General features: G+C 41.5%; 1 protein-coding gene across 1 annotated transcript in view; it reads left to right on the top strand.

The window, feature by feature from the left end:
• Nucleotides 1-13,179, top strand: part of ENTPD4 (ectonucleoside triphosphate diphosphohydrolase 4) — a gene marked incomplete at its 5' end in the record, with an annotated part of 18,910 nt that extends 5,731 nt beyond the window's left edge. Inside the window, 9 exon segments of the mRNA XM_072402896.1 lie at nt 1,368-1,518; nt 2,229-2,332; nt 2,624-2,683; nt 4,140-4,270; nt 9,056-9,222; nt 9,912-10,236; nt 10,314-10,399; nt 10,864-11,025; nt 12,136-13,179. Coding sequence (XP_072258997.1) covers nt 1,368-1,518; nt 2,229-2,332; nt 2,624-2,683; nt 4,140-4,270; nt 9,056-9,222; nt 9,912-10,236; nt 10,314-10,399; nt 10,864-11,025; nt 12,136-12,364 — 1,415 coding nt within the window.

The raw sequence follows: 13,179 nt of genomic DNA, 5'->3' as shown, positions 1-13,179 counted from the left end.
GCAGCATTCATAATAGATTGTAGAGGAGAGAGTCGGGTTAGTGGAATACCAGAGAGGAGGAGGTTACAGTAGTCCAGACGGGAGATGATAAGAGCGTGTACAAGGAGTTTGGTGGTCTCAGGGGACAGGTAGGAGCAGATTTTGGAGATGTTGCGCAGGTGTAAGTCACAGGACCTGGAAATGTTCTGAATATGGGGGGTAAATGAGAGGGCAGAATCCAAGGTGACACCAAGACAATGTGGGGGGGGTGGGGGGCCTATAACAGTATCCAGAAATAGAAATACCTCTGAGTACGCCCTATTTTGGGGCAGCTTGTCACTTTTCTTCCTGATCCACAGCTTCTGGTGCCATCTTTGTTTTATTGGTACAATCCCAGTGTGACATTGACATTTTTTCTGCTGCCGTTTGTCTTATTCTATGTACAGAGCTGTACATTCTGGCTGTGTTTTTCTGTATATGTAGCAAGTAAATATGACTGCCCCCATGGGCGTATGCAATTACAAACCAAAGCACATGCTGTTCAGACTGTTGCCCTATCATTAAAGCTGCGTACACACTTCCAATAAATGTCGATCGATTCAAACAATACAATTGTTCAAATATAATCATGCATAATCGTTAATCGGTCCTAATCGTTTGTTTTCTAACATTAATTATTAGAAGTGTGTACCTAGCTTAACTGCAATTGACTAGCAAGCTTCACCATCACAACAATTAATTTATCATAGCCAAGCCATGAACGCCAAGACTGGTGACCATTAGTATAAAGGAGACACCGAGCAGGTGGTACTACATTCATGTAAAACATTTCCTTCCTTCACACTCTTCATTCCCCAGTAGTTAACCCTTAATTGTTTTTGCAATATTTTCCAGGCCAGATTAGTACTGTGAATTAATGACAAGTTAATGCTGTTGATCTCATATTTATATTCACCATGGACTAGGATTAATTTTAACGGTCAGAATCATATAAATTCTGTAAATATTAGGAATACTTTACCTTTTCTTTATGTATCCAGGTCAGGGTACAGCCGTGCCACTCATGCATACCATTCTATTTGTGTATGTTTGCAGTGTGTTTTTTCGCGTGGCCGTGTAAATATTTAGTTGTGCCTGTATATATAGATATTTATATTTTTTGTGGTTTTTAGTGCTTATGATGATCTATTTTCAAGGGAGCAAATGTCTGAGCTTAGAACATTTCACACCGGACACAACTAGTCCTATATTCCATGAAGTGTCCCTTGCCAAGACGTTTTCTTCCATCAGGCTATACATATCCAGGGTACATTGGCTGTCACACATTGCTGGAATAGAATCCAATTTCCCAGACAGACTCTTTTAATCTGCCAACTGTCTTCTTTCAGGTATTTCGGAGCTTGCCACCACCCCCGAGAAAGCCAGTGACTACATTTCTCCATTGATCAACTTTGCCGCCAGCCACATTCCACGGGAGAAGCACAAAGAAACCCCATTATATATCCTGTGCACGGCAGGCCTCCGAATCCTGACTGAGAGGTGAGAATAGCCATATATAATAATAATTATATAATCATAATACAATAATAATTAACAAATGATCATTATCCAGACCTTTACGCATTGTCAGAAGGCAGTTTCTCTTGGGTTATTATTATTATACAGTATTTATATAGTGCCAACCTATTACCCAGCAATCTAATGTCACTGGCTGTATTCGTCTGTCATTTGCAACCCCTATTTAATGTACAGCCCTGCGTAATATGTTGGCGCTATATAAATCCTGTTTAATATTATTAATGTCCCAACCATAGTCATATGTCTTTAACACAGTCTAAGGTCAAATTTGAGGGGAAGCCAATTAACCGAATGGCATGTTTTTGGAATGTGGGAGGAGCCCGGATTACCTGAAGGAAACCCACACAAACACAGGGAGAACCTGCAAACTCCATGCAGATAGTGTCCTGACTGAGATTTGAACCTGGAACCCAGCGCTGCAAAGGCCAGAGTGATAACCACGCCGTCTTAGTTTTATTGATAAAACCTAAAGAAACATCTGCACATCTATAGAGATGTCCTTTTCTATTTCTGAAATGTGTTTTTGTACTGTGCTCTTTTCATCCTTTGCTTTTGTGTGGTTTGAGGTTTAGACTCAGCATTATTTCCATATTTTGGTATAGCTGAACCTGACCTCATTCCTTTTTTGGTGTCTACATCCAGCATGTACTTAGTGCAGTCATTTGTTTCAGCCAGCAGGAAGCCATACTTGAAGATCTGCGGACTGATATCCCTGTGCATTACGACTTTCTGTTCTCCGACTCCCACGCTGAGGTCATCTCGGGGAAGCAGGAAGGTATGTGAAGCCATCCAATGGAAGTCTTCTCCACCCACACAATCCAACCATTTCATGACCAGAAAGCATCTCTTTATATTACCTGATGAACAATAGCCCCTTTCTGTATAACATACAATGTCCACTATAGTATTTTGGATAAGCTTTAATACAGTTTTCTGTTAGGAAAGTTGATGATGTTTGTTGTAGGTGACAAGTTCTTCCTTCACACCTCAGGTTGGAGGGGCCCATTGATGCTTATCGCATGGCTCTAGATATAACATGTGACGTGTTATTTTTAATATTTCCTAGGTGTTTATGCATGGATCGGCATCAATTTTGTCCTGGGTCGCTTTGATCATTTAGATGATGGTAAGTAATATTTATATTAAAACAAGTTCCTAAAACGCTATATAAAAAAATCTGTATATGTGGGTTTCTGCATACGTTGTGTTTAGGAGCAGACATGGACCACTCGGTCCTCTTCTTCATTATTTTTCTCTGTCTTTGCTCCCCCTCGTTTTTCTGAGAGTTCAGGCGCATTATGAGCCATATATCTCTCAATCATCTTTTAAATTATTTGCTGTATTCCAACACATTCTAGAGCAATGTTTCTTTAGTTTTGTGACATGGGGGACCCTTAAAAAACTTTCCACAGATCACAGTATATTAGTGTGATGGTCAGTGGGAAGATACTCTCTTACATTTCTGGCCAGTGGAAAGAATGTCACCCTTACATATAGCCAAAAGATCATTGGTGTCACTGAGAGTGCAAACTAATCATTGATCAAGGAACCCCCAGCAAGCTTTGGGGGAACCCTGGTTGGGAAACACTGATCTAGACATTGTCCTTGATAAAATAAGCTGCCCTGTCCTCATGTATTATACCTCCTATCTCATGTAAGAGATCCCCAAAGCTGTATTCTGTCACTATGGATGTTTAGACAATCTATCATTTTAAAAATCTCTCTGACTATAATATAGCCATCTGTTCAATGCATGAAGCAAATATTTGCAGTACAAGGTTGTATAACCGCTCCCACAGACAGAGTAACTTCACCATACCTAAGCTTTATGTGTCCATAACAAAGCACTGAAATAGGTTCTCCCCCACATTGTATTATCATATGCTACAGCCCTTGTTCCCTCCTAGACAATCTTTACATCTATAACCATATTTACACTGATCAGCCAACCTGTGACAGGTGAAGAGATTATCATTATTTATCTTTTGCACTTCTATTAGGGATGGCATATATAGGAGCAAGTATGTAGCAAGTGCACAGCCAGATATGTGGATTATATGCAAATCATGTTGGGTAGGTGGTAAGTGTTCCAAGGACGGACAACTGGATGCTGGCTGCCCTAGGCTTATTAATGTTTTTAGGGATGGGTAAGTAAAGCTTGTCTGGTCCAGTCCCACAGAGGAGATACTGTAGCACAAATTGCTAAAAAGCCTAATGTTGCATCCAGGGAGGCCAGAATTTTTTTATGGGATGCTTTCACTAAAGGTGAAGTTGTTTTAACACATGCAGAAAGTAGTTTTAAAGTATTCAAAAGATTGGTTTAAGAAAAAGCTTTAGATGCACAGAATATAACTACATTTTTTAGTAAAAGACACCAGAGATTGTTGATCCATGGAAAAATCCAAATGTTTCCCCTGTTGTAGGATTGATTGAACCAGGCTGTATTAGTTTTTTTGCCTTCCTCTGGATCATCTATCCATATAGGTTTCTACCTTAAATATTCAGTTTATGTAGTATGTTTATTTACCTTGTGGTTGGATTTATATTTTGTTCCTATTTCTGGAATTCTCTCTCCTCCACAGAAGACGAAGCACTGGTAGAGGTCAATGTACCCGGTAGTGAACACAAGGACGCCATTGTACGTAAGCGTACAGTGGGTATCTTGGACATGGGCGGAGTCTCCACTCAGATCGCATATGAAGTACCTAAAAGTGTAAGCTTTGCCTCCTTCCAGCAGGTCATTATCGTTATTTTTTATTCCTTTTTGTTTGCTTCTCTTCTGCTTCTCGCTATTTCTGTCATGATCGGCTAGAACAAACTATACACCCAATGGGCAATTATTAGGTCTGAGCCTAGGTTACTGTCCTAATAGGATTTCAATATTCCTGAGGCGTGAGGCATTCATTACCTCATACTTTAAAGATGTCAGTAATTTCTTTGAAATTAAAATGCTTGCTTGTATTTATAAACCATAAGATGGTTATTCTTTCACTCTGTACATATTGTAACGATCAGATAGGTAGCCCAGTGACCAGCTTAATTAATATGCAAGGCAGGAGTTGTATCACTGACAGTCTGCAGGTAAAAAGCATTGCAACAGATTCACAATGAACAATTTCCCAAAAATGTATCTAAACCCAAAAACAAAAATGTGTCCTAGGGTGACAACACTCACTCTGTTGTATCTGAAAAAAAGCAGCATTGTCACCCTCAGCTTCTCTTCTTATTTGGACTACAAACACCTCTTCTCATCCCAACTGGAGGAACAGTTGTATAGTTCACAGGACAAAGCTTGAAAAGCTGATAACATTGGTTGAGGTTTTCTGGTTAGAATGTTTGGCTGCGTATGCACAATACATTTTTGTGGCCGGAAATGATCTTTCATGATTTATGGAGAGGGGAGAGAACAAGCGAATGACAACCTGCTGTGCTCCTCTCCATTGACTTGTACAGAGGTCATTCACCATCACTTGTTAAGGCATCCGTCAGGACAGATCCATGAACATCTGGCGACTTCGCCTGAGATCGGCCCAACTGTTTATATCAGGTGAGAATCCTTCAATGTTCTATCTGGCTGCATTCGTTTTCTCTTATTGGGATTTATTTCTTTCATTTTCACCTGGTGATCCTGCCAGTAGCACACTTCTATCCTCGGCTGACAGTGCTCTTTTAAAGCGGACCTAAACTCCAAATTTTTACTTTACATAAAAGGGCAACACAACCCTTTTATTTAAAGTAAAAATTGTAGCAGGAGCACAAAGCCTCCGGGGATATCTACGTCACGCATCCTGCATATCCATACCCATGCCATATCTAGACCCATGCGTTCCTTTGGACATCCCCGATAAAATACAGCAGGGGGAACAAACCATGTTTGTACGTGGAACAGGCGACTTTAACCTCTGCCGCCGGGTCATGCCCTTTTTTTAATAGAAGAAAAAAATTGCTTGATTTTTAGTTAAGTTCTGCTTCAATGCTACTTCTGCATAGATAGAGTGCAGTGTCACCATGGGGTAAGTAGTGTCAAATTTAACACCTCACCCTCCTCTTCTCTATAACAGACCTTGCGGTTCTGCAGTCCTTCAAGTTAACTGAGACAAATGTAACTGAATACAGCACAGAGAGCCCAGGTCGTTATCACTTCTCTGGACCTCTGACCACATTTTATTTTTTAAACAGAAATAACAAAACATTCTGGAATCTGTGTATAAAGCAGTGAATCTGACATTCATTAAAACATTCCCTGGTGCAGAAGCTTTAGGATCCATTCAATAGCAGCAAAGTGAGGTTTAAATGGAATAATTACAATCGTTAGAATTCCATTGTGTCTGGCTTTGTCTTTCTGCAGAGGTTTTAAATCTGCCAAACGCTTCTTCTCCAATTCTTTTCCTTTCTCGGTTTTGTGGCATTTTTGTTCTCATCTTCTCTTTACTTCTGCTGTTTGTGTGTCCCCCTCATTTCCATACATTGGGTTCCGGTCTGTGTTTGCTGCACTCACAGTATTTATTTCCTGCTTGAGCTTCTTCTCAAAGCTTCTTAATGGCTTTTATGGCCATTGCTTCCCCAATGAGAGCGATTCATCCGCTATTTGTACTGGAGACTGAAAATGAATACAAGGTAAAGTGTAAAAGTTGTGTCCCTACAATAAGGTGCCACCCATTCAGGAGATTTCCTTTCATTTATGGCTGTTTTGTGACTGGAAGTGAAGGAAAATTACACAGACATTGTCCTTATTTGTGGGTCATTCAGTGATTGTTAGGGGACCGCTGTCTAGGCTCCGGATTATCAATGTCCAAGATGAAGGTTTGTGAAAATCCAGCATCTGTATGTAGACTTGGGTATAGTTTTTGCAAGTGCCTAACATTCTTGCCTTGGTTACCTTGAATCAGGTTTGCTTCTATAAGCAACTCAGACACCTAAAAGTTTAAGAAATGTAAGGAAACCTTCACTAAGCGCAATACCAAGGCTTCAATTGGAGAACTTAGAAATGCAGACGGTTACCCAACTGTATCCCGGTTCAGTTCTTTCTTGGTCAATAACAAGTGAATAACAACTAAAGTTCACATGCAGTCCAAACTCCTGATTTATAAACCATCAGGGGGGTTCAGAAAGTATGCAAGCCACAGGATCAGCATGGCTGCCTCCATATTTCTCTGCACGTGTCGGCAAATTGCAGGCTTGTGCAGCTGAGTAACCATAATTGGAAAAGCTGCCCCGTCTACTGCAGCCACCTTGTGAGGACAAAATCATTCATTACATGACGAATCCTAAATGAAAAACCAGTGCTGCACGCTGGCAAATATTCAAGGAAGAAACAGAGGTAATATTAGCATAGCCAGACTCTGCTGAGCACATGGAATCCCAGACACTGTCATTAAGTTCTACTCAACGTTTTTGATCTGTGGCCTGAAACTTTACCCCAAATTACTGAACCATTTTCTGCTTTATTTTAGGTCACCCCGGACACAAGGGCAATGTATGGGCTGCCATTATTGGTCTACTCTTCTAAGACTAATTGCCTGGCTGTCATATTGATATTCTAGAAATAGAGATACTGCATGCAACTAATTTGGAGATAAGGAAGTCTAAAGTTTTCTTGACTTTTAGCTTGTCCTGGGCCTGTCATAGAAGACAACACAGAAGCAATTGGTGTTTTAGGGGACCAGCAATGGCAGCACCTATATTCCATTCATGACACATAGTTACATACATAGTTACTTAGTAAGTCAGGTTGAAAAAAGAAATAAGTCCATCAAGTTGAACCACTAGAGAAATAAACATATCCCAGATAAAAAAACCCTATAGATCTCCTTGATCCATAGGAAGGCAAAAAATCCCCGGTTACTATTTGCTCCAACAGGGGGAAAAAAATTCCTTCCTGTTTCCTTGAGGCAATCGGATATTCCCTGGATCAGCAGTCTCTGTTATCTTTACTTTAACACTTTAATCCCCAGTTATATTCTGTGCCTCTAGAAATCATCCAGCATTTTCCTAAAGCAGTGGCCTAAACTTCTTCCTGCGGGAGCCAATTCCACAGTTTCACACCTTACAGTGAAGAATCCCTTCCTTATCCGGAGCTTAAACTTCTTTTCCTCCAGATGCAAAGAGCGCTTCCTTGTTCTTTGTAATGACCCGAAATTGAAAAGTGGGGAAGAGAGTTCTCTATATGGAGCGTTTATATATTTATACAGGGTGATCATATTCCCCTTTATACGTCTCTTCTCAAGGGAGAATTCAGTTCAGCTAATCTCTCCTCATAGCGGAGCTCCTCCATTCCTTTTATTAGTTTAGTTGTCCTTCTCTGCACTCTCTCCAATCCCGCAATGTCCTTTTTGTGGTGTCCAAAACTGGACTGCATATTCCAGATGTAGTCTGACCAAGGCTTTGTACAGGGGCAGGATTATGTCTCCATCTTCCTTAACCACCTTGCCGTTAAGCCCGACCTTCGTTCGGGCACAAAAAATCAGGTCTACAATTTAAAAAAAAAAATTTCATGAAAAACAGTGGATCACTTTTGGTACAGAAATCTAGACCTCAGTGTAACGCTCAGGAGGTTAATAGCAGGCTTTGCTTCAAAGGGAAACTTTAGGCAGTTGCTTTGCTGACTTTAAATATCCTCATCCTTGCTTTCCGACCCAATGTGTGCTCTAGTCTGATGTTCATGCTGATAGAACATATGAACGTGCTAGGTTTTTAGAATATCACACAGGCATATGGATGAAATGTCCTACGATATCCACCAATTTAATTTAAATGCAGCAATTTTATAGATATGAAGCCCCAAACCTTGAGTGAAAGGTGCAGTGCTGCAGGTCTACTACACCATTCCTCACACAGTGAAGGGATTATATCTGTGCCACTAATAATGATGGGGGTGATTGCTTGCACTTTTAGTAATGGAGTCAGCAGGGCAGCCCCCCTGACAGGCTCACTTTTTGGTCTGTACAGCTCTCTCCTCAGTCATTAGCACACTTTATATGTTGTATTTGCTTTTTACTTTTGTGTTTAAAAGCACAGAGCCTGCACTGTGTGTTCTATCCCAAGAGCTTTGTGTCATCTTCTTATCTTTTTGTAAAGCGCCAACAATAGGTATTACCACAGTCCTTGTCTGAGGCCAATTTTGGAGGAAAAATTGACAGATGGTATGTGCTTGGCCTATACAATGGTAGAATATGGCTGCCTGGTACAAGGTTATACTTTTAGTCACATAAAAGGGTCAGCAGGTCCGTCTTCTTAATGATGGTGTAGACTTTCTATAGATAAAAACCTTTAGGTATAAAGGGAATTAATTATTATTAAGAGATGGTTTGTTTACCCGATACTCTGGTCCATGCAGGTGTGAAGAGAGAAGCTTTACACCATTTTTGTGTCATTGTTTGTAGTGATTGTATCTTCAGTTCCCAAAGCTTTTATATCCGCTGTGCTTTGCGTGTGACTTGTACATGAGCAGTACAATTCTTTCCATTTGACAACTGTCCACCTTTCCATTCATCTACAGGAAGAGATGGCTAAGAACCTGCTGGCAGAGTTCAACCTTGGCTGTGATGCCCACGAGACTCAGCACGTGTACAGGGTGTACGTGGCCACCTTCTTGGGCTTTGGGGGAAATGCCGCTCGACAAAGATATGAGGAGCACATCTTCCACAGCACGATGGAAAAGAACAGGTTAGAATTGCATCCATGTATTTAAAGATACCTTTCTTTACATAATCTATACTGCAGCAGACACCATCAGCTGGCCCTATCCTCCCTCTTACATAAGACAGCTGATTTCATCCTTACTACAAGCCAAGCTGTTAAAAATATTAATATGTGTTATGGAAATTTCAAAACGTGTTGCTTAGTTTTGCAAAATCCTGTCGTTTTTTTTTTTTTTTGGTCTGTTGATCTGTTTGGAGATTTCCCTTGTCCTGTATACATATTAGGAAATGGGATAGAATGTAAATCTCTCATGAAAATCCCTCATTGGCATGAGCATTTTCCTATGGCCGGCATTAAGTTTTTCAGTAATTTCTGCTACCTCTTCTGTGAGATAAGAACGCAAAAGAAGATAATATTAACACAGGCAGCCATAAAAATTGGTTTAAATCCTTTCTCATTCCAATTCTGGCCAAAAATAGAAGTGTTGGTTTTATTTTAATACATTAGACATCATTGACTCTTTATTGAATACACAGCAATTATCTGGAATATTCTGATAACAGCAACAGACACATAAACTGGGTGCTAGTTCCAGCACTAAGCTTAGCTATTGTGTCCTGAAATATAAAAAAATGTATTGCAGTTGGTGGTAGTAGTTAACAGATTAGCAGTTTGATAAACTTTGCATCACTGACCGTTCTTTCTCCTTTCAGACTTCTAGGGAAGAAGGTGGGCCTGACCCAAGACATGCCATATCTAGACCCATGCCTTCCAATGGACATCCCCGATAAAATACAGCAGGGGGAACAAACCATGTTTGTACGTGGGACAGGCGACTTTAGCCTCTGCCGCCGGGTCATCCAGCCTCTCATGAACTTATCCAATGAAACACAGACTACTTTAAGTGGCATTTACCAGCCACCTCTGCAGTACCAGAACAGCGAGTTCTATGGTTTCTCAGAGTTCTACTACTGCACGGAAGATGTGCTGCGTATGGGTGGGGACTACAACTCTGCGCGTTTCCTGAGGGCAGCACAGGTAAAGTCGTGTCACCAGACATTAGGGAAGCCATGAGGGTGAATATTTCTTCTAACAGCTCCTCTGTTTCCTCTCAGGCTTATTGTGCCACGAAATGGAATGTTTTAAAAGAGAGATTTGATCGTGGTCTGTATGCATCACACGCTGACATGCACCGACTTAAGTGAGTATGGAAACTCTGGGTTAAACAGTGACACCACCTACCATAATGACTCCAAATGTTTTGTTAAGATCAGTGTTTCTCAACCTTTTTACCATGGGGGAACCCTTGAGATTATTTTCAGATCTTCAGGACCCCCTCCTATAATTATTATATCCACAGATCACAGTATATTGTTGTGGTGGCCAGTGGGAAGAATTCCTTTTACATTGCTGGCCAGTGGGAAGTATGTCACCCTTACAGACAGTCATTGGCATCATTTAAACTGACCTGAGAGGCACAAACTGCTCATTGCTCTAGGAACCCCCAGCAACCTCTGCAGGAGCCCTGTTTTAGAAACACTGATTTGGAGCATATTCATCTTTATATGAAAGATTTCCTTTCTTCCTGTCCTTAGAATATGTCGGGGCAAACCAAGAACATTGCACCCGATTAAATGCTGGATCTGTGTCCTATCTTGTGTGCAGGTACCAGTGCTTCAAGTCAGCCTGGATGTATGAGGTCTTCCATGACGGCTTCTCATTTCCTGCCAATTACAGCAATCTCAAGACGGTGCTGCAAGTGTATGACAAGGAGGTGCAATGGACGCTGGGGGCCATCTTGTATAGAACACGATTTTTACCACTGAGGTATGAAACGGTAATTAGAAATAAAGCTGATGTAATGGCCAATATAAACACAAAGCCTCTTTAGTAGAGATGGGGGCAGGTTAGAATTCCTGACATTGCTGTGCCTTCCAGTCCAGTGGGGTCACACATAAAAATATGGACATTTTAACTCTTTCCACCGTCCTAGGCCCACAAAATTGTCTTCTAGTCTTAGGGTCTTATAGTGCCCATTTGTTCATAATCTGTGATATCTGTTGTATGTGTCGCTGTGCCGTGCTACCTATTAGAGACCAAAGAAATGTAACAAGATGTGCTGGGACGTATAACAACCACCAGATAGTTTCTTATTTATATCTTTTTTTTGGACTCGACTCATGAGATCTTTCATTGCCCACGAAATGTGGAGGGATTTATGTATCAGGTAGGTAGGTGGGGGGGTGGGGGAGCTGTGGAGGGATTTGTGTATCAGGTAGGTAGGTGGGAGAGGAGCTGTGGAGGGATTTTAAGGCAAAGAACAGGAGATTAATTTGATTCTCAGGTGAAATAGAAGCCAATGAAGAGAACTACAAAGAGATGCAGCAAAAGAGGAGTGGTGGGAAGGCTGTGTGTCAGGTAGGTAGGATTTGAAGGCTGTGTATGGGGTAGGTAGGTGGGAAGGCTGTGTATGGGGTAGGTAGGTGGGAAGGCTGTGTATGGGGTAGGTAGGTGGGAAGGATGGATAAGTCTGGCAGCAGCATTCATATTAGATTGTAGAGGAGAGAGTTGGGTGTACCCAAGACTTAGAAAAAGGCCTGGTGCTATATAAATAAAATATCACTGTATAATGGACTGAACCTTAAAGCTGAACTCTGGGATAAACAAATATTATTCAGATATCCTGTGCATTCTTACTCGTATCTGGGTGTGCTTTATTTCTCCCAGATCTGAGCAGTAATTCAGTGCTTTGTACTGGTATAAAGACCAATAACTACTGCTTCTTTCCAAGTCCTGGATGACTGGTCTTGTATCTGCCCCTCCTGTAGTTTTCTTCAGGTGACTTTCTGTTTCCCTCCCACGGTTGTTATTTTACATTGTGATATCTGAGTTTGTACATTTGTCCAATTACTTTTTCATCTGATTTCTCATGCACAGGGACATTCAGCAGGACCAGTTCCGCGGCAGCCATCCACACTGGCGTGGGGCATCTTTTGTGTACAACCACTACCTGTTCCTGGTGTGTTTCATGGTGGTCCTGCTCTCTATTATGTTGTACCTGCTGAGGCTTAGACGTATCCACCGGCGCATGCAGCGGAATACCTCGTCCTCTGCACTTTGGGTGGAACAAGGACTGCAGCCATCGGGACTCCCTGGCACCTTGTAAGGAACTGACAGCAATATGTTGCACATCCTTCTCGCCTTTATTTGGTGGAAAGGGTAAACTAAGAAGGCCTTTGAGAACTACCCAGTGGCTCCCTCTGCTGGAAAGAGAGGAACCTTGGTGAGGCTGACCTTGGCTCCTGGATTGGGGGAAGACAGATTAAAGCCATGTTTTATGCCTCAGGGTCCCCATCCTGTTAATATAAAATAAGGGTGCAGGTGAGTTCCTGTGTTGGATACACATGTTTTCACTTGAAGGGAGAACACACAATGTCTTCTGTAATAATTATAACCTTGCACTTTCCTCCATGGCAAGAGACCATTGTTTTCTATGAGTTCTGCAAGGTTCAAATAGAAGATCACAGTACTGTATGTCACAGTTTAGCGATAAGAAGCGATATGAACTGTTTTATGAATTATATATTTTGATGTTTAGCTGCATCCAGCTACCAGAGGCCTGCCATTCTGAGAGCTGAATGGATGGTCTTGTTCAATGGGAATATTTATTAAGGAAGCGCCAATCATCAGAAAAACATGGAAATAGGCAATCAGGAGGGATGAACGAGAATGCCTCTGACATTCTCGCAAAATTTTCCTCGAACTTCTGATGGGTCTGCGAAATTTCGGAGAACTGGAAGATCGAGAAAATCATTACTGAAGGAATACTGCGGCTGCAATGCAGCCATGGGAATCCTCCTGTGTGCAATGCCTGGGCATTAGAAGTTAAATGAGGGCAAGCCATCATTTAATTTCTATTGCCCGGGGAGGCAGGAAGAGTATTGTGGCTGCCGTAGGAATCCTTCTGTGCGCAATCCCCGG

The sequence above is a fragment of the Pyxicephalus adspersus genome, chromosome 2, assembly GCF_032062135.1.
Source record: "Pyxicephalus adspersus chromosome 2, UCB_Pads_2.0, whole genome shotgun sequence".
NCBI classification, from domain to species: Eukaryota; Metazoa; Chordata; class Amphibia; order Anura; family Pyxicephalidae; genus Pyxicephalus; species Pyxicephalus adspersus.
This window is presented reverse-complemented; position numbering and strand designations above follow the sequence as displayed.